Below are 21,132 nucleotides of genomic sequence, written 5' to 3' on the forward strand. Positions count from 1 at the left end.
TGTGGAATAAAATTTGATAGATGGCTGCTGACTCGCACATTTTCAGCCCTGTGTCTGGGGGACTGGGATGGTTTTTGCAGTTTAATGGGCAGCGTTGTGTGTGAGTAGTGTTCAGGGCTCTTGACTCTGAAGCAGTGGATTGTGGATCCAATCCCAGGTGGGTGACTCTGCTGCTGTGTATCCTTGATCAAGGCATTGTACCCACAATGCACCAGTACAAACCCAGCTGTATAAATGCGTAATTGTATGTAAAAATAATGTGATGTATTGTAACAATTGTAAGTCTCCCTGGACAAGAGCGTCTGCTAAGAAATATACTAATTATAATTATAAATAAACAGTGTTCTGCCCGTCCTCTGTTGTTCTGCAGTGCAGTGACAGCTGTTTATGTTGGATAGTTTTTCTCTTTTTATTGCTTGTCCAGATCTCGCAGACCTGACCACAGGGGCAGCACAGAGTTCGTCTCAGGACTACTTAATGCGATTAAGCACAGAACAAAGTACCAGTCTGGCATGTGTGCTGCTGAAGAATGCAGATTGCTATGGCTGCTGATTACCAAGCAATTCTTAATCTAAACGAATCTTGTATTTTAGTTTTGTTTGCTTTGTTTTGTTCTGTGTAGATGGGGAACTCAAGGAGACTTCACCACCACGCACCCCCTCCCTGTCGTGAAAGTGAAGCTCTTCACCGAAAGCACAGGAGTCCTTGCCTTGGAAGACAAGGAGCTGGGCAAGGTAGGGAACTTTCAACGCAAGATTCACAACAGAGGCCCGTGGCTTTGGTCCTGGAGGGCCACTGTCCTGCAGGTGTGTGTTTGGACTGTAAGTTTCTCGCAATCGTCAGCAGCTTAAGAAAGGGCAGTGTAGATAAAGTGGTCTGGTGGTTAATCCAATAGGTTTAAGTTGAATTGGGCAGTTTAGGCATCCTTTGGGGGATCAAAATCTTGAAGACACTGTCCCCCTCTAAGCCCAACCCATGCCCTGAGCTGAGGTTTTGACTGGTTGAGCCACTCGGGCACCCTTACTTGTGTCTCAACTTTATAACTGGTTTGGCCAAAGACCAGAGTTTCCAAAAAAAAAGATGACGACAAACCCCTTTGTTCATAACATGTTGTGTGTAGAGCTCAATAAATATCAAGTCTTGAGATCTAGTACATTCACACACTACTTTATGTTGACATTAATACATAATAAACAATAATATCAAATATAATGTCCTTAATCTGCGCTGTGTAATCAGCATTTTCATTCCACTGGTTATGTAATGGACTAATGTAATGGCTTATAAGGCCTTTACTAACGATTGAATTGCCACTTCGGGGTATTTTTCTGCAAAGGCTTGTCCAGTGGGGTATTTTCTATCTAGCCAAAATCTCATCTTAATATGTGCATCAAGCAAGGCACTCAAAAGCAGATCCATACTCTTTCAATCCTGGTTCTTCAATTAATGTGACTCTATGGCAGCATCTTCGCCAAAACAGCATGGAAACCGATGTCATCAATTCACCTGCCTTTCCAGTTTCATACAGACTTCATCCAGTCATATTAAGTCTTCATCACAGGGAGGCATCTGAAGAAATCTCCCAGAGCTGCTCGATTTCTGCAACCTAATCAGCGGTGCAACATTAATCGGTGCTGATCTTTATCACTCCGGTTCACCTCGGACTCCGACGACTGCACGTCTCCCAGTGTTTGTGTGTCACCGGATGATTAACCTCTATAGAAGAGTGGGTGTGCTGTACGGAGTAATGGGGTCATTTACTGAACAGAACTAAATAACGGCACTCGTACGGACGGCTCTTTGGAGCTCTGCGATCAGGAACATGCTTTTGTTGATGTACACTGTGGTGCCTTTGACCCTGTGAACTAGCAGCTATTTCTGGGGCCTGTGTAGGTCAGTTAGCGGAAACACAAGATTGGGAGGTTTGCCTCAGGGGGCCCTGCTCAAGTTTAGACTTCATCCTCACTGGCCGGCTGGATGTGTCATCTCTTTCTCATCGGCCATCGGTGATGCAGTTCCTCGTCAGTGGTTTGCTTTTTGGGGCGTTTGCAGTAGCTGTCTTAGCCGGAGGATCTGACGATGAGACTCTGAATTAAACAAACCGAGTGTTATCTCCGCGCCCACAGCCCTTTCCGAGTTCTCCCACGGTGCGCTGTGGAGGAGGCTACAGCCCTGTCGAGTCCCTTTCAGGCGGGGAGAGTGTGGGAACGCAGGATTTCCTCTTCACCGGCTCTCCTCTGATGTTCATTTTGTATTATTATTTGTTTTTGGTTTTTTTTCCCTCCGCTTGCTTGTTTGTTTTCCCCTACGCAAAATCTGCCGGGGCTTTCATGTGAGGCAATTTCAAGCTCTTACAACAGGAGCCAACGTCTGCCAAGTCTATGAATAAGATGCAGGTGGAAACAAAGTGTATTTCTGTGTACCAAAGTGTAGCGCGGAGAGTGGGGGCGAATTGCTTATTTTTAAGCCTGTGCTCACAATAAAGACCTCAAGTTAATCTGCCACCGACTGAATTTGATTCATTACATAATGTCATTAGAGTCTGCATCTGCATGAAGTCCATCTCCATGCCATGCATATGTGTGTGTACACAAATTAACAGCACCACACTTCAGACAGGCCAACTTTGTAGTATAATGTCACCTCTGAAGTGTCCCTAAGGGCCCGACGTCAAGGGGAAATGCCCCGTTTGTTCAGTTCTCTTCCATTAAACTTTTCCAGATCTCAATACTCATTTGTACATCTACTCAGTGGTTGTGCCCAAGTGATTACAGCTTGGATTTAATGAAGACATCATCTGTCGGGAGTGCGAGTGTGTAAGTGCGTGAGAGAGAGTGTGTGTGGGTGTGAGTGAGTGTGAGTCTTTTACATTTTAAAATCATCCTGCCTTTCGTTAAAGGTTACATTTACCATCCTGCGGCTATTAATATCAATGCAAAACAGCACACAATGTGGTGTGTGTGTGTGAAGGGGGGGTTTGGATATGAAAAAAAAAAAAAAAAATCCATTTGCCGGAATATGAATGACTTCATGCTAAGAAGCGCATCTGCTGCGAGTGTGATGAGTTAATGAGTTTATTAGCCTCGCCGCGGCTCTGACAGTCTTATTTCGAGCCCCGGATGACGAGATGACAGACTCTATCAGTCAAATCGCATCCATCACGGCCGGTGCTGGCTGCCTCCCCGCCTGCAATTAATTCAACAAATATTTCTCCGTCGCCTAACAGGTCGTCCTGTACCCCACACCCAACAGCCCCAAAGCCGCGGAGCTGCACAAGATGGTAGTGCCAAAAAACAGCCAGGACTCGGATCTGAAGATCAAGTTGGCCGTGCGGATGGATAAGCCGCCCAATATGAAACACAGCGGGTAAGAGCGGTCAGTGAGAGGTTTCCGAGGTGTGGAAAACAATGTGCATGTTTATGGAACGATAGTCACTTTCCTCATTTGTTGCCAATTAGATCGGAATCTGTGGAGTGACGGCCCAAAGTTTACAAACCCAGGGGCCGGTTGCATGAAACTAAATGAGACTGGTGTTCATTTGACAGACGAGGCAGTTGCATAAAAAAATAAGACTGACTGACTGACTGAGACTTAGCCTCACCTTTTCAGTCAGCTCACCTCCAGGATACCTGAGAATATCTTTCAATTGAAACTAATGCCCTGAGACACAGTTGCTGCCACAACAATGTCACTGATGCTGACAGGTGAAGCTTCCCATTGGTTCTCACACACCCGCTGTCCCGCCCACTGGCAATCCCCCAAAACATCGAGACTCCTCCCCACAGACGTCAATAGCCAAGTTTTTAAAAGTTATTTAATAGCGTTTAAGTTTTAGGGAGCTAAGGAAAGAATTTTATGCGATGGGTATAATTCAGTGTCTATCGTTAGTGTGACTTATAATCATACTAAGACAAAGACTTGGTCTGTGTTTATGTAACCGGCCCCAGGTCTCAGCTCAGTGCGATCAACATACTCCGAAAAGACTGATAACTCAGCTTACTGTAGTGAACGATGTTTATTTATCCAAGAGTCAGAAAATAACATGGTTTCAAATATGAATATTTTCAATGACAACTTTATGTGTATATATATATATATATGTGTGTGTGTGTATCTCAGGCAACCTACAATTATTGTCAGCAATCATGGAAATTGATATCCTACATCTGGTTCAGAGTGACGAAGGGCCAAATATAGCAAATCAACGGTTATCGGTAAACTGCGAATGCATCTGTGAGAAACGCACAGCTGCAACTGAGAGGTACCATGTTTCATTCATACTGCGTCCGATCTGACAGCGTTTAAAACAGGCTTCTGGGGATATAGTTAAATGCTAACTTCTGTCCCACACTGAATTTATGTCTCAAACAGGAAGCCCATGTGTGCGTTCAACAGAAAGACTGTTTCTCCTGAGCTCCCAGTCAGCTCAGATCACTGCGGTCAGTCGTCACAGGACGGGCCAGACGGCTCAAAGGTCACAGGCGTCATCTTTCGTGCTTACAAACAGTAGGATCTCTAAATCCTGGACTTCGTGTGCGTTCAATAAAGGCAGAAATACAGCAAACGGGTGCCAGCTGGGAAGCGGGGATGTAAGACGGTGTGTTGGCTCCCTCTGCCTGTCAGACGCAACCAGGGTTTGCTGAGAGCTTACAGGCTGCTCTGTATTTGTTTGGTTGGATGTTTAGACACCAGAAATATCCGTATACATAATATAATATTTATTTTTACAGTGTCAGGACAATTTTTTCACCCATTTCCCTCACTGGAAATAGTTTCTCCACTTTTCCTGTCCCAGACAACAGTATCAAGCTCATTTTGAATCCTGACACTTCTATCTGTAGCATGTTTTGTAGTATTAAGAATACAATGACATTGTTTGTTGACACTTGGGAATGACATCGCTGCATGTATATATACACTCACCTAAAGGATTATTAGGGACACCATACTAATACTGTGTTTGACCCCCTTTCGCCTTCAGAACTGCCTTAATTCTACGTGGCATTGATTCAACAAGGTGCTGAAAGCATTCTTTAGAAATGTTGGCCCATATTGATAGGATAGCATCTTGCAGTTGATGGAGATTTGTGGGATGCACATCCAGGGCACGAAGCTCCCGTTCCACCACATCCCAAAGATGCTCTATTGGGTTGAGATCTGGTGACTGTGGGGGCCAGTTTAGTTCAGTGAACTCATTGTCATGTTCAAGAAACCAATTTGAAATGATTCGACCTTTGTGACATGGTGCATTATCCTGCTGGAAGTAGCCATCAGAGGATGGGTACATGGTGGTCATAAAGGGATGGACATGGTCAGAAACAATGCTCAGGTAGGCCGTGGCATTTAAACGATGCCCAATTGGCACTAAGGGGCCTAAAGTGTGCCAAGAAAACATCCCCCACACCATTACACCACCACCACCAGCCTGCACAGTGGTAACAAGGCATGATGGATCCATGTTCTCATTCTGTTTACGCCAAATTCTGACTCTACCATCTGAATGTCTCAACAGAAATCGAGACTCATCAGACCAGGCAACATTTTTCCAGTCTTCAACTGTCCAATTTTGGTGAGCTTGTGCAAATTGTAGCCTCTTTTTTCCTATTTGTAGTGGAGATGAGTGGTACCCGGTGGGGTCTTCTGCTGTTGTAGCCCATCCGCCTCAAGGTTGTACGTGTTGTGGCTTCACAAATGCTTTGCTGCATACCTCGGTTGTAACGAGTGGTTATTTCAGTCAAAGTTGCTCTTCTATCAGCTTGAATCAGTCGGCCCATTCTCCTCTGACCTCTAGCATCAACAAGGCATTTTCGCCCACAGGACTGCCACATACTGGATGTTTTTCCCTTTTCACACCATTCTTTGTAAACCCTAGAAATGGTTGTGCGTGAAAATCCCAGTAACTGAGCAGATTGTGAAATACTCAGACCGGCCCGTCTGGCACCAACAACCATGCCACGCTCAAAATTGCTTAAATCACCTTTCTTTCCCATTCAGACATTCAGTTTGGAGTTCAGGAGATTGTCTTGACCAGGACCACACCCCTAAATGCATTGAAGCAACTGCCATGTGATTGGTTGGTTAGATAATTGCATTAATGAGAAATTGAACAGGTGTTCCTAATAATCCTTTAGGTGAGTGTATATCGTCTGCATTAGATTGTATTCCACGTTTCCCATTATACCATCCATGTCAGCGTCACGGCTCAGTTAATCTGATCTTCATGCTGGCGCACACAGTGGGGTCCTGTTCTGGGTCAGGTTTCTTAAACGCTTTGTATTATGTGGGTAATAAACACACTACGGCACGAACGGCAGCATTATTCCTGTTCAACATTCTGAAGATTACAATCATTTCTTCTCTGGAGTAAAGTTTTGAGTTCCACACAGAGGTGTATTTTTTTTCAGTCGGGGAAAAAGAGAAGTAGCTTTAGCGCGATGGAAGGCGAAATTGTTTTAATTAAGTTTATTCTGTTCTGCAACACTACATGCTACCGAGAAGGCCGCGGTAGGTGTTGGATGAATTTCAGTACTTCGCCAAATGCCCTGTCATGTTATAATTAAGCGCACCGAGGATCCAGCCATGAGGCATTAGGGAAAATGTTTTTTTTTTTTTTTCTTTAGCGATTTTAATTACTTTACCTAGTCTACTTAGCGACATGGAAGAAAGATGTGAGGGATATTCTAATTGGTGCATGACATCTGGATGGTGCAGCACAGTTATGCTGTACACATGAGCTTTTTTAATTTGTTGTTGGTGTTCGATCGTTATCCAGACAGCGGCTTCTGTGCTAAAGTTAAAGATGGGTATCCAGAGTGCAGGAGAGAGGCTCTGTCCTTTATAAATATTGTCCTGCAAACACGAACCTCTCTGAGAGTAGAAATTGACTGATATAGCAGAGTAACAAAGACGGAGAAGCAAGAATCTGTCTTCTCTGTGAAACACTGTTGTATACAACAAGTGACTACTAGTAGTAGTTGAGAAGCACTGTTTCTTCTGGGTGTATCGTATAAGGTTTAGTTTTCAGTTGATAATGTATGTGAGGCATGTTGACTGCATATATGTGTGTGTGTGTGTGTGTGTGTGTGTGTGTGTGTGTGTGTGTGTGTGTTGAGGGGCTGGGAGGGTGCAGGACCGTCATTTCACCAGCCGAGGGCAGTGTAACCCTGTTAATAACGCACTGGGTGTTTGCCGTCATCTCCTCCCTGACTGTGAGGCGGCTGACTGACAATGAGAAGTGGAGTCATTTAAAACTAGCAGACAATGTGTGATGTCACAGTGACGTCACAAACTGCCTGCTTGTTTTAAACGGCGAACAATATGGAGAGACATCTAAGGGCCCTGCTCTGAGCTGGTCTTTCTTGTGTACTGATGTGCAAAGACAGCGTCACAGGCTCTCAACAGCTAGTCGTGCTTTAATTAGAGCCAGAGATAATTAGAGCTGCCTACCTGTGACCTAGTTCTGTTGTCACTAGCTGCCACTAGTGCTGCAATTAGCCTTGTTAATCCACGTGTGTTTATCAATTCAATCAACAAAGATCTGATGATGAATCCCGCACTGATTGATTAATTGGTTTCCGTTAAATTGATGCTGTTTAAATTGTAGTCTGGGTGAGATAGTTACATCATAGTTACAGTGCCATACCATTGCACTCACAGTTCAGAGAGAAATTTGTTGAGGACAAGTCTCATTTAATGTTTTTTTTTTTAATCAAAAGAAATAAGATTTGCTCTTGATGAATTACACCGCAGCACACGGATCTATTCCTTAATTACCTTAACCATCTGACTGAAGAGTGAGAGGCAACAGTAATTATAATACAAATTCAAGGCTATGTAATATGGATATCACTGTGCAATTCAAATATTTAAATAGATTTTATTTTTGCTTTACCTCACTCTGCAATCCATCTAAACATACCTAGGTGCAATATGTATATTATATGCACACACATTTATTTATATTAATATATATAAGTACATAGTGTCTGTCCAATTAATACATTTAACTTACTTTGATGATTGAACATGTTTTTTATAATCTGTTCATTCATATCTTGAATTTGCGTTTAAGCTGATAAATATCTGTCAACTTCCATTACAATCAAATCTTGGAGTAAAAGCAATTCACTCGGTTCCCAATGATACAAGTTTGCAGACAGTATGTGTGTTGAAAGGCTTTAATCCTCATCTTAATCAGTAATGGTTTCAATTCCTTGTCAGAAGATACCTTTGGCAGAAGATTAAAAATAGAGAGATATGTTCAGTACTCATATAATGGAATTAAGTGCCGCCTCTTCACCAAATCAATGTAAGTTTGTTGACAGCTGTTCTGCAATCTTATACACGATGATGAGTGACCATTCAAGAAAAGCAGACCGCTTAATCTTGAGGAGATTAAGACAAATCATGTTGTTATGACCCGTAAACTGGCGATTTGGGCAAACACAAAGGTAACAGCGAGGGCGGTGGGGCAGGCTCTTTGTTTGTAGTCTACAGGTCTGCTTGTTCCTGATTTCTAAAGGGTGGGATGGGTTGAAGAATTGAGTGCTCACCCTTTGAAATGGCGAGATTTCCGCGTGCAGATCTGGCCTGGCGTAGAGAAAACCGCTCCTCGAATCGTCAACTTGTGTCTGAATAACTTTTTTTGTGTTGCTTGTGTTTCGCCAAGTTCAAGAGGTTGTCTCTCCGCGTTCTGCTTTTTAATTAGTGGAGAGTCCTAGCGCCGACTGTGAATCCTGATGAGCCGCAAGTGGATCTTTAATTGCAGTGAGGCGCTGCTAATTTTAATTGCCTTCCTCCCTGACCTCCTCGGCGTCGGGACCGGAACGGTGTCCGCTGTCCACACCGCCGAGGGTCTCCACCAGTAATTGAAGCGCCTGGTCGAGGTTAAAGAAGTCGCATTGCTGAAGTCTGAGATGCGTCTCTGTGGTGTATTAAATGGTTACTCCATCGCTAGAGCGCAGTGCTCCATAAATTACAAATGTATCTGTGACCGTTTTTTATATAACTGCTGAAACAATATGAATTAGACTCCATTGGAACAGCTTTGAAAGCTGTTTTATGTCCGCATATTATTGTTAAAAATAAAAATCAAACCCGGACTGTAACACTAAATTAAGTTGGAGAACATTTGGAGAACCTTAAACTAAAGTAAACATGAAATAAGTAAATGGTTAAAACAAACAAACACATATTCTGTTATTGTTTATTTTAATTACCTTTGTTAGTGATGATTTACATGGTCGCCATTTCTTGTACCTGCTGGCTGGCTTTTTCCGCTCTGATTGCATTGATACACACCTGAGAGTTTGCCTAACTGGTTTCTGTGGGACTTCGGGGGGGGATAGAAAAGAAAGAAAGAAAGAAAAAATAAAACGTATCTTCTTCCCAGATTTTAAGGTTGAGTGCTTCTGTTAAAACTGCCATCTGTTGATCTAGCCCAGGAAGCAAAAGCACTTTGTGATTGATTGAATGCCTTTTCAACTACTTTTACTACATGGAAAAGGATGACAGTCTGTCACGACTGGGTTCTAGTGGGGGAGAACGAGAAAAGAAAAGAAAAGAGAGATCACTGGGACTCGGATAAAGACAAAGCTTTTAATAACATGACAGAAGTTTAATTGTATAGTTATTCTCGGCCACTGTTGTAATTGCAGTCTGGTAAACATTCTGCTAATTTATATTGATATTCATACTTTCTTCTCCTTTTAATTCACTGTGGTCTGCGCTAGGTAAGCGGCATATGTGGATTGAAAAGCTTAATTCAAGGCATGTCGAACAATACTGCCTCTTTAAGGTTCGTATTGCGGTGTACGTTGAAATTTAAAATGGCTTTTGCTGCAATTAATACCTCCTCAGACTAACGACCCAAATGCTTACAAGATCGACATAATGGGGAGTTGTTGTTTTTTTCTTTCGTTACCGATCAAAAAATATGGTTGAAAGGTTTGCATCAATAAAACAATGAGTAACCACAAATCAGAACCGGAACCTGAAGCACTTAGCAAGACATTTTTTAATATATTTTTAAGTTTTTTTTTTATTGCTTTTACTCTTGAAACAGTGGTGTAAAAAGTGGCTCAATTGAGCGCTTCATAAAACCTTCCCACTCCCACTCTACAGCTGAGCAGATGTAATATAAACTCTAAAACCATAACAGTCTATCTTATCTCAAGTCCAATAGTAAACAGTCTTAATCTGTTCTCGCCGGCAGCTTGATGGCTGTGCGCTTGCGTGATTCATCTCGGCTGACATCTCTGTGCAGACGGGGCTTTGCGGGATTGATTTTCTTCTTCTAGGCAGGACACTGAGGAGGCTCCGTATATTTTAGCATTTTTCTGTGTACCTCCGAGCATACCACAGATCAGGCTGGTCCTAGTTCGAGGAGTGACAACTTCACCGAGTCTTGATCTTGACATTGAACTCAAACTAGGAGGGAACGGAGATGAAACGGGACTTAATGCGTGGAGCAGACGTTTGGACGCCTTCAGAAACTCAGAATGCGTGGAATTTGCCTTATTTATTTATTTCCCTCCCCAGTAAATTCACCCATGTTTCCATTAGCTAGGTTGCTTGTCTGTGATCTCAAATCCTAATTGTACTTCAGACTTCTGACTTTTGATTGGCCCGTCCTAAGATCGATTTTCCCGCATCGATTAAAAGCGGCGTACCAGTGAGGAAGGAGACCTACGTGTGTAGGGGCTCATGTTCTGCAAAAGTTCATTCACCATTTATAAAAGTGTTACATTTACGTGTGCATCTCATTACTCAGTCCGTTATTCTGCTATTAAATACCGATTATTCTAATGTTTGTTATCTGATGTCTAGGTACATTGCTTCTCATGTGATGCTTCGGAAGAAACGGTGATTTTTTTCATGAACTACTATGACTTATTATGAATATAGCCCTATCTTAGTGTATTTTATATTTTTATTGTGGCTTTTTGTTCCTTGTTAGTATTTGCATTTTTCTGTGGGTCACTTTCTATGTAAAGGGGCAGATATACAGAATATCTCATATATATAGTGGGAAATTAAAAAATTCTGAATGCGGATCTTTGAAATTCACAAGTTTGGTGATTCTCCTTTAAAAGGAATCAACAGGGAGTTCTCCTCTGCTTAGCTCTCCCTGTTGAGAAAATACAATTTAATATTATAATTCGTTGTTGTGAAATCTTCTCTTTTGTTCTTTGGGTGTCTAGTTGTTTTTAGAGGGACATAGTTTTGAATAGCTAACAGTGACTTGTGTGTGTGTGTTGTTTATTTTGTTTGCTAAAGAGTGCTTAAACACACAGTACACTGTTGTAAATGTCCATACCTGTGAGTGAAGCAGAAATAATATTCATCTACCACAAGGCGTCACTGTTGCTGCTCAGTCATTCTCCACAGTTTATTCTCCGGCAGGTGTCTGTGCTGTGACACTTCAGTTAAAGACAGTTTAACCCTTTAAATAAATAAAAAAGTGAATTCGGTGATGTATCAATACGATGTAGAGCATTTTATACAAAGTCAGTAATTCCTGTTCTGTTCCAGTTTTGTTGAATAAGTGGAAGTCACTGTTTGCATTCAATAAGCAGAAATTGATAGATTTTGTTTATCTAATTAGTGGTTGTGTACATATGTAGGCAATTCATTCGTTTAGCGAGTTCCCTGGTGGTCTGCTTCAAAATACATAACATAGCCGTATCTAATAAAAAGTTGTTTTTCAAATTCTTAATTTTTAGTTGCTAGGTCATAATTGATACAAAACGAACAATGTTGATGGCAAGGTTTGGCCTGTACTATAATTGCTCATGTGACTTTACTTATTGTAAAAGTTATTATTATGGGTCCTACACCATGTTCTCAAACAGACTTGACCAATTTAGATCTCACTGAGAAGTTAAATACGAAATTAATGGAAAGGTTGAACTGCCAGAATCATTAGTTCTATTTTGTTTATTTCAGTCTTACAAAATGTTAGCATAGGGTTTCATTTCAGCCTTTAATTATAATCATCCAGAGGTTTGGAGCTCATTTATTTCTGTAACTTACAGGTGTTTGATCTTATTAAGTGAACGTCCTTTCAGACATTCACTATTATTTAAAAACTGGCTGCATTTAATGAGAACAGCTCACTGAGAAAGACCTTTCCTTATATAACTTTAAATATGGAAAGTTGATGTGTGAAGTTTTTTTCTTGCCTAATTACTTTTTAAACTATACAATGTTAAATTATCCTCCACAGTGACAATTTCAGTTATGAATGTCACAGTGTAATGAGATTCTATGAATATTTTTCAGTGTTTTTATTAGGATTGTTTTTTCTGGTCAAAATCCCAAAAAGTGGCTCTGAATGCTTAAAGTTGCATGAAAATGTAGGCACAGTGTCACGTCACATTTTGTTCTTCACACTGGAATACTGTACACACATGAAACGTCACGTATGAGGTCATGCCCATGCTTTAGGCCTACAACCAGAAACTGACAATGTTGGGGTGCATGGTTTAAACACCATATTGCCTCATACGTTTCTACGCGTGAGCACAACAGCTGCGTCTCCGGTACTTTTGGACACAGTGCGCTTTAACTTTGTAGACATGACATTGATAAAGCGATGTATCAGATCTGGAAAAGGCACGTGGCTGCACACAAGAACATGGCTGCTACAAGCCAAAGATTTTGTATGTATACAAAAATTGCTAATTTTCTGCACATCAAATTTCACCCCAGAATATACTTTAAAAATTGAACTCCCAGAGACTTCGCCTCAGTTGAGATTTTGCATGCATGACACTAGTATGACACTGGCATGCTTGTTCAAGGCTAAACAAATCAAAATGTAGCATTGTGTCAATGAATGATTTGTAACTTGTGACACTTAATTTACCAATTCACATGAATACAAACTACAGCTTGGAGCTGAAACTGCTGTCACAGCTTGCACAGATTGGTCACATGGTTGGCTCGCCATATTGCGCTTTCATTCCTCTTCTCCAAAACTACATCCAGGGTGCGTGTCAAACTTTCTGTACATTATTGCCTCATTACGCAGTTTGCCAGCCATGTTGCGTCATTCCATTAATCTTTCGGGGACCACTTGAGTGTGCTCGAATTTCAGCACTAGTACAGAGTTCTGTCGAAGTTATTCGAGCCGAGTTGCTATGATACAAAACGTGTTCAAAACAGCTTTTCATATTCAACCACATGCATGAAGAAAGCCACATCTTGAATATCACAAGTGTGCAAACTGCAAAATATGTGCTACTATCAATTTAAACTCAATTGCACACCTTTAATAAAACAACCATGTAAACTACAAAATGTATACTACCATCCATTGACATTGAAATGTACACGGTCAGTAACACAAGCATGCAAACTTGGCCAAAAAGGTGCGTACTACTTGTTTTCTATATGATTTTATACTTGGTGCATTTAATACATATGAAGCCAGCACCACACAATGACTTGGTATAGATTTTTTCAAATAAGAATATTTGAATTGTAGAAATTTTGTGAACATATACACAGCATCTCAAAAAGATTAGAGCGCCGAAAGAAAGTCATTGTCTTGTTAAGAAAACTGATCGGAACATTTTTCTTTTACCACACATGAATATCACTAATGCGTGTTTTTACTTTGATTGGAATCATTTCATTTACTGAAGGTTGACTTCTTATTTATTTGTTTGTTTATTTATTTATTTCACTGTGAAAATGAAAGAACCCCCTACACACACACACTAGCCGGTGAAGGCCTCCGCCATAGTGTGGTGTTGATTTGCTCGTTTTATTCTCTAAACGAAGACAAAAATGGCTTAATCTTGTGGAGACGGAATAAAAGCAGGAATGCAGTTTCCAGAGCACTCCTATTATGCCACGAGCACAGAGTGTGCAGCGCTGCCTGCAAGTGCCTGTGGGTATCCCGTCTTATTGGTTCTCACATCCAGTCCTGTGATGCCCACAGATAGCCTGTATTGTTGTCAGTTAAATGGGATCATGAGTGTCTGAACAGTGTTTCAGAATGAACTGAAAATCATTTTCACAAGTGGATGATTACTTCTGCCACATGTTAACCGAACTCGATCGGAGTGGCCCAGATTTCTTAGACTGCATTAATTGCTCTTTCAACCTTGACTGTGAGTTTTTCTTCAAGGGACCCCTTTCCCCCTATAAAGTGTTGCACTATATATTGATTTTTCTCGCCCCTCCCCCCCCCAGATACCTCTCATTGTTTGATTTGCAAGAAAAGACGATTGATTATTTGAGCTGCAGATTGCCTCATTCCTCAGATTTTTTAGATGTATTCAAATAGAAAGAAGGCTCTGAATATTATGAGGCGTCTCCCCTTTTCTCCACGAGATTATACAACATGCACTTACTTATGTTTGTGTTCCAGTTGCTTTTTGCATCGTAGTTTCAGTGGAATTAATTAGCTTTTTGGATAAAGCATGTGTGCTTATTTTCCTGTTTGCTTTAGTTATCTCTAAGCTATAATAATCAGGATATTAAATAAAATCAATACACACAGTTACAAGGTTGCAAATGTTAGCTTTATTCTTTTGTTTGTCCATTTCCTTATTAATTTCTCATTTTCTTTCTGACACAAAACTTAGTCGTTTCATGTGTAGCACTCCCTCTGATATAGAGCGTTCTTACTGTTTGGAGAGAAAATGGTGTCTTGTTTTTTATTTTTGTGTGAATACAGGGAACATTTTATTTAATTAAACCACAGTACTACTCATGTTTCGGGATATATTTGGCGCTTACATTTATACATGTTTTTTTCTGGGAGGAGGGAATTAAAACCCAATTAAATAAACTAAGAACAAAAAGAAAAACAACTCAATTTGTCTGGTTTCCAAAATCCGAGCCCATGCAGTTCACAATACGTATGACCTGGTAATTGGTACGCTATTAATCAACCTGAAATCTGCCCCCGATTTGCGATAGCACCAGGGAAAGGATTTCAACAGTTGGATTAGTTTCCTCCGTTGATAGTGGTTTGTAAATCCGTGTGGCATAAGGTTCTTCGGTGTGTAAAATCCCAGCGTCTTTTATTCGGTGCTAATTTCTTTGTTACCTAATCCTCTGTTAGCACCAGTAGCTTGCCGAGTTAAAAGGTTTGTCTTTAAAGGGAAAGCCAGGATTTTAAATTAGTCTGGAGTCTGCTCTCAGAAACACAGTAATGTTTGCACATGAAATCCACCTTCTTCGATCTCTCAAATAGTAAACATTTATGTGATCATTTAAATACCACAAGAAAAGGTCATTAAATAATTAGTGTATATAAATATATATTTAGAGAGATACAGAATTCTAAATTATTAAGACACATTCAGATCCCTTGTTAAATAATTACCTCCCACAGAAACATTTTAAGGCTTATTGTAATGCCTAAGCAAGCCATAATCTAATATGAACACCTATAATAAATACTAATTTGTTTCGATAAGTAAAAGGGAGCTTTGTCTTCATGTTATTAATTATATAATAATATCATAATGATGAATGACCAGGCCTCCTAATTATATTGTTGTTACTTGGATTTCCTTAACTTTTCATATTTAGAGTAACCTAAATACTCTGGCTCCTTGACACCGTGTGTGTGTGTGTGTGTGTAGCTTTTTCCTGGGAAGTGAAATCAATTTACGTTCTATAATACTAAGTAACTGATATAGCCTATATTGTTGCGAAAACTCAGATTCACATTTTATATGAATAATATGAATACAAAAAAACTATTAGTTATTTTACTGACATTCTGACATTATTTTTGTAACTAATAAAAGTATTTATTTTTTAATGTAAGGTATCTCTATGTGCTTGGACAGAAGGTTTGGAAGCGATGGAAAAGGAGATATTGTGTGCTTGTCCAGGTAAGCAGGTTATTCTACTGAAATACACAATAAATTTAATAAACAATAAACAAAAATAATACAAAGTTTATATTGCTTATTATTATTGTTGTTGATTACTTTATGTACTGCTTTTGAAGGATAAGACACAAAATGATCAGGCCATTGTAAAACATATACGCAAAGCTTAGCCGAGTTTTTCCAGATTTGTGTCAGTGTATTTATGCAAAAGTGTCTTGTGCTCTTTGTTTTTTGTGCTTTAGTTTTCCATTTAAGGGAGGGAAGCAGCTCTTAACATTTGCTTTTATGGGTGACTTAATTCATGATTTCCTTCGTTAAATAGTTTTGCCATTGCTTATAATGATTTGAGTTGTATATTTGTGTATTTATTGTTGTTGTTTATTTCAGGTTAGCCAGTACACCTTCGCCATGTGCAGTTACAGAGAGAAGAAATCCGAACCTCAGGAATTAATGCAACTCGAGGGATATACTGTTGACTACACAGACCCTCCGCCAGGTCTCAGATACTGCTTATACTTAGTAATTCACATATTTATACACTATCAGCATTCTGCGATGCATTTATAATTACCACCTTTAATAAGGCCAGTAGTTTTATTTCTGTAAGTAATTCTTCACTGTGCTGCAGTGTTCAGAAATAATATGTATATAAACTGTAACATGGACAGCCTGGGACTCCCTAGCTATTTTGTTAATACCGACCCACTAGGGTTGTTAAAAAAATAAATAATCCACAGGCCGTTCTTGTATCATTTCAGTTACTAGCTGCCAAACAGGCACGATGCGTTGAAAGGTCTGCTCCTGTTTGTAAACTTTGTGTTTCGCATGTAGTTTGTCATGCAACAAAAGAAAATTGAGGATCATTCAATCCAGTGTATAAACTTCAAGGAAGCTAGTTGAATTACACAATTTTAGACAGTAGCCCATTGATTAATGTGTCACTACATGTTTTCTGGAATCATTTTGCAATAATTTTAAATACCAGTTTCAATTTAGATATTGACGTTTAAAAAGTATGTTACTGAGCCTTATTGAGTTGAAGGTTGTTCTCAACCCACATGTACTGATTAGAGTATTTTTTACAAGAATAGGGTACAGCTCATCCAAACAGTGCCTTTTATTATCCATCCTTGTGCCTTTCCTCTTCCTCGTGAACCCAGTGTTTACTCTGCACGACCTAAACTGAAATCAAATTTGAAACAAAAACTTTTCGATTTAACCCTATTACTGCACTGTAGCCCAGATCAAATCAAAACTTTGACCTCAGTGAATCGCAAATGAAAAACTTGTACCCCCATTACGTTTTAATTCATGAGCAGCAGAACATTTTGATTCAGGCCTCACTGTCCTACACAGGTATGAAACCATGCTACAGAAATGTAATTTGGTTCGTGTACCGTCCCGACACTTAATGGCTGCTGTCCCGTCCCCCACATAATCTTGCTGTATGTTTCTCTGCCTTATTGTTAATGAAAGAAGAACAATTTGCCTCTTTTACACACAGGTCTGACGGGTGGCCGAGCTTTCTTCAACGCTGTAAAAGAGGGAGACATGCTGGTGTTTGCCAGTGACGACGAGCAGGACCGCGTGCTGTGGGTGCAGGCCATGTACCGAGCGACGGGGCAGTCATACAAGCCTGTGCCCCCGGCGCAGAGACAGAACTGCCGCGGAGGCAACCAGCAGGCGGACGCCCCCGTGTCTCTGCTGAGTACGTATGTGCCTCTTGTGCCGCGCTCTCCGCTCACTCGGCGTGTATCGGGCGTGTGCTAGTCTTTAGGACACATGCTGGCATGTGCGTCAAAAGCGTCTGATTACTTCCTGTGACCAGACATGCCAGGTCATGTGTGCAGGATGTTGTGCGTCAGTGAAGACTGGCACGGCATGTTTGGACCCCAATATTAAAACCTTAAAAGCTCTTTTCTACGCTTTTCTTTCGACTACTTCAAACGATGCCCATTTGGGGAGAGGGTTAGTTTTTAAAGTACTGGAGAAGTGAAAGTGGACCAGAATGGCCCCTCTCACAGTGCGTCAACTGGACCTGCTGTCGGATAAACACCAGAAAGCCTCTTATCAGCCAAAGCAGGTGACCCCCGTCTCAGATGAGCTTGTGACACAGGTAGACCCCCTGTGTAGTGGAGACCCCCAAGTTGTGTGGTCAGGTGTAGGTGTCTTGATGTAATATCGGTCACATCCTGAGAACCTGTCCACTCTCTCTTAAAAGTGTGCCTTCATACTGAAAGAATTAAAGTCAGGTGAGCTCCAGAATGATCTGAAATCTGTCTCTTATTGTTATCGGATACTAAAATGAAAAATATGCCATTTCCTGTGAGGTAGTGCAGCGCGTGAATTAAATACTATAACTTATTTTCAGGATTGGAATTCACCCAAGAGAAACAGCCCCCCAAAAAAGTGCACATTTTTGAGTTGATTTTAACATCAAATCTATGTCACGATGTGTAAATGCAAAGACAAAACAAACAATAGGCGTACTTTGCTACTATAATTGATGTACCCGGTTAGTCATCATTTTTGTGGCCGTGAACACTGAGGATTATGATATGTAAATTACATTTATAATGGCAAAGCTTCATGTTAAGCCTCTGCAATTTAAAGAAAAACAATTACTCCTGCATAGCCTGATATGTGGAAATACTGGTATCCGTTAAGAGAGAATTCTCACCGCAATAGGTTTTCACTGTAATTAACTTTTAAAGGTAATTAGTTTATTTTTTTGTTGCGTTTTGCTTTTTATATATTTTTTCTAGATAGAAAGCAATCTTCTCGTCTCAATTCATCAGCCTTGCTATTACGGCTTCGTCTCTCTCTCTCCGTGGAGCACAATCTTACAAAGCTGTTTATTTTTTATTTTTTTCGCCTAAAAGAATAGGTCAATTACAAGCACTAGCCTCCAATTCTTCTTTTCCACAATCGCCCAAGGGCAGCTCACTGTTGGCGCTACATGCGGCATTTTTGCACCGAAGGTTACGGCCTGCCACGGTGAGGATCTGTGCCGAGAGATAACTTTCAATTATTGCATCCCTTTGAAGGAGCCAACTTCTGGATCCGCAATGAGTCCAGGGATCTGAAGCATCAACGCAGTTTTTTCTTTTCTTTATGCATTTAGAAGACCTTATACTGCTGCTGCTTAGAGACCCACATAGCAGGTGGTCTTCAGCCCCACAGATAAAGGAGAAGGTGTCCTTAAAATTAGTGCTACAGTGCTGTTTTCTGATTTGAATCCATTGTAATAAATGAGTTTAAGATGAGCCTCTAACGTTTGACTTGATTTCTCTGCGTGTAAGTCACTCAAGGCTCTTGCTTAAAGCTAATGCTGGTCTCTTTTAATGTACTCAGGGTGGCTTAATTGACTCCCACCCATGATTTTCAAAGCCTTCAGGTGATTATTTTTAGAGTTCCGTCCAGGGTTTTCTCTTCATACAGTTGTCTGTTTGCCTGTAATTCAGTCCTTGCTGATATGAGAGGTCAGTTGCAGCTGCACAATAATTGGCAATCATTGAACAATCATCACAGTGCCGTATTGTCACTACTTAGTGAACTGATACTGCCGTTACTACAGTGTACACACAAGACCATCTAAGAGCAGAAAGCTCTAGGTTACGTGAATATATTTTTCATAGATTTATGTATTTCCCTATCTGTATTTGGGGTTCTGTGTTATTAGTAATGGAGTCTAAGCCAAAGGTGCCACGACTTGCCCCGCAGCGCAGGTCTCCTAGAGAAAGCTGGAAGTGTTGCACCACAAACATTTCACTGCAACACGGCAAACATTTTTATCTGGTGCAACACTTCCAGCTTTCTCTAGGACACAGTGCAGCAGCTTCTCTCCCCACTCTTGAAGAACGGACCAAAGCAGGAACCCAGAGTAATGCAGAGGGCCTTAAAGGATGCCGAGACGCTCTGAGGGCACGAGGGCCTTCAAATGGACTTCAGACGCATTTCAATCACAAGATTCCCACACGTTTGGAAGCTGATGCCTTTAAATTGGAGCTCTTGCGGATCACCCCCCAATCTACAGGTTGAGTTGGATCAAGTCGACGGGACGGGTGCGAACTGGTAGTGTGTGCGATTCGAAGTCCTCTCCTTCTCAACGGTTAGGGGGCGAGGAAAAAGAATCTGCAGCCCAAGGAGACGATAGGAATTACTTCACTTCTGTTTTAAAACCGAAAAATGAATCCCACGTCAGAAAAAAAGAGTACAGGTCTGTCTAAGAACATCAATACAATTGATTTGTGGGCAATATTTACATTCAGTATGGAAGATATCGCCACTTTATATGAATTTACTCTTTTTCATTATTGTTATTATTATTAGTAACAGTATCATGCTGTCATAATACCAGTTTGAGTCACTCCAATTGTCTGCTACAAATGCTGATCGTTTTGGAAATCTCAAATAGACCTGCTAAATATCTGACATTATACTTTCAGGGCAAGTCAGACATGTCATTGCAGCAACGCACATCCTTCTGAAGTAACGGCTCCCACTTGTCTCTCGGGATAAACATTTAGGAGGCCGTTCAGTGGTTTGGGGATGGGCAGAGTAAATGATCATGCTGTAGGAAAAAAAAAAAAACATCATGTCTTCCTTGGATTTCATCTGGATCAGACAGTGCAGAATCCCGATGGCGTGGGGATTGGTTGCTCCTCGTAATCCGCTTGATGGAAACAATATTCGTAGGCTGGGCAGTACGAGAGCAGAGACCGCAGCCATCCACAGACCTGAGAAGCGGTTGGACGAATTGGAGTGGAGATCCGCACTGCCTCCGGCGGAGCTGTCAGCAGACATCAGCATATTGTACTGTATCTGATATCGTCAGGAGAGAAATACATAAATGCATCTCTCGCAATACCACGTCTGTCAGTGTTAAGATCTAATACCTTACATTACTTAAACTACCACCACTATCACTACTACTACTACTAATAGTAACCATATAGAAATCTCTCAGGTGATTAAATTGTTTTCAGATCTTACCGTTATCATTTCAGCTTCAAGGTAACTTTTGAATCTATCATATTTTTTTAATTTCCCCACACAGGTTTGCATGCAGGTGTGTCTGCTTTGGAAACAGGTTAAGAATCGAGATTTAAACGTTCGCAAATATCCGAGAGGCTCTTTCACCGTTTCCTGCAGTCTGCAGGCCTGTTTTCTTCACCAAACAATGCTTCCAAAGTAAAGCTTCCTGTAACATGTTCTCATACCTGAAATATTGCAACGCTATGTCAATATCCTGTCAACCATTTCATTCGCT

At 40.8% G+C, this 21,132-nt stretch overlaps 1 protein-coding gene across 7 annotated transcripts in view; it reads left to right on the plus strand.

Annotated features, from left to right (window-relative positions):
- cadps2 (Ca++-dependent secretion activator 2) overlaps positions 1-21,132 on the plus strand; it is a 143,435-nt gene that overhangs the window by 70,805 nt on the left and 51,498 nt on the right. For all 7 annotated transcript variants that reach the window (XM_066723759.1, XM_066723763.1, XM_066723760.1 and 4 more), the window contains exons 7-11: positions 623-734; positions 3,227-3,366; positions 15,794-15,860; positions 16,248-16,356; positions 17,365-17,568. In XM_066723759.1, coding sequence (XP_066579856.1) covers positions 623-734; positions 3,227-3,366; positions 15,794-15,860; positions 16,248-16,356; positions 17,365-17,568 — 632 coding nt within the window. The remainder of the gene's footprint in view (positions 1-622; positions 735-3,226; positions 3,367-15,793; positions 15,861-16,247; positions 16,357-17,364; positions 17,569-21,132) is intronic.

Source organism: Amia ocellicauda, chromosome 15 (genome assembly GCF_036373705.1).
Source record: "Amia ocellicauda isolate fAmiCal2 chromosome 15, fAmiCal2.hap1, whole genome shotgun sequence".
NCBI lineage: Eukaryota > Metazoa > Chordata > Actinopteri > Amiiformes > Amiidae > Amia > Amia ocellicauda.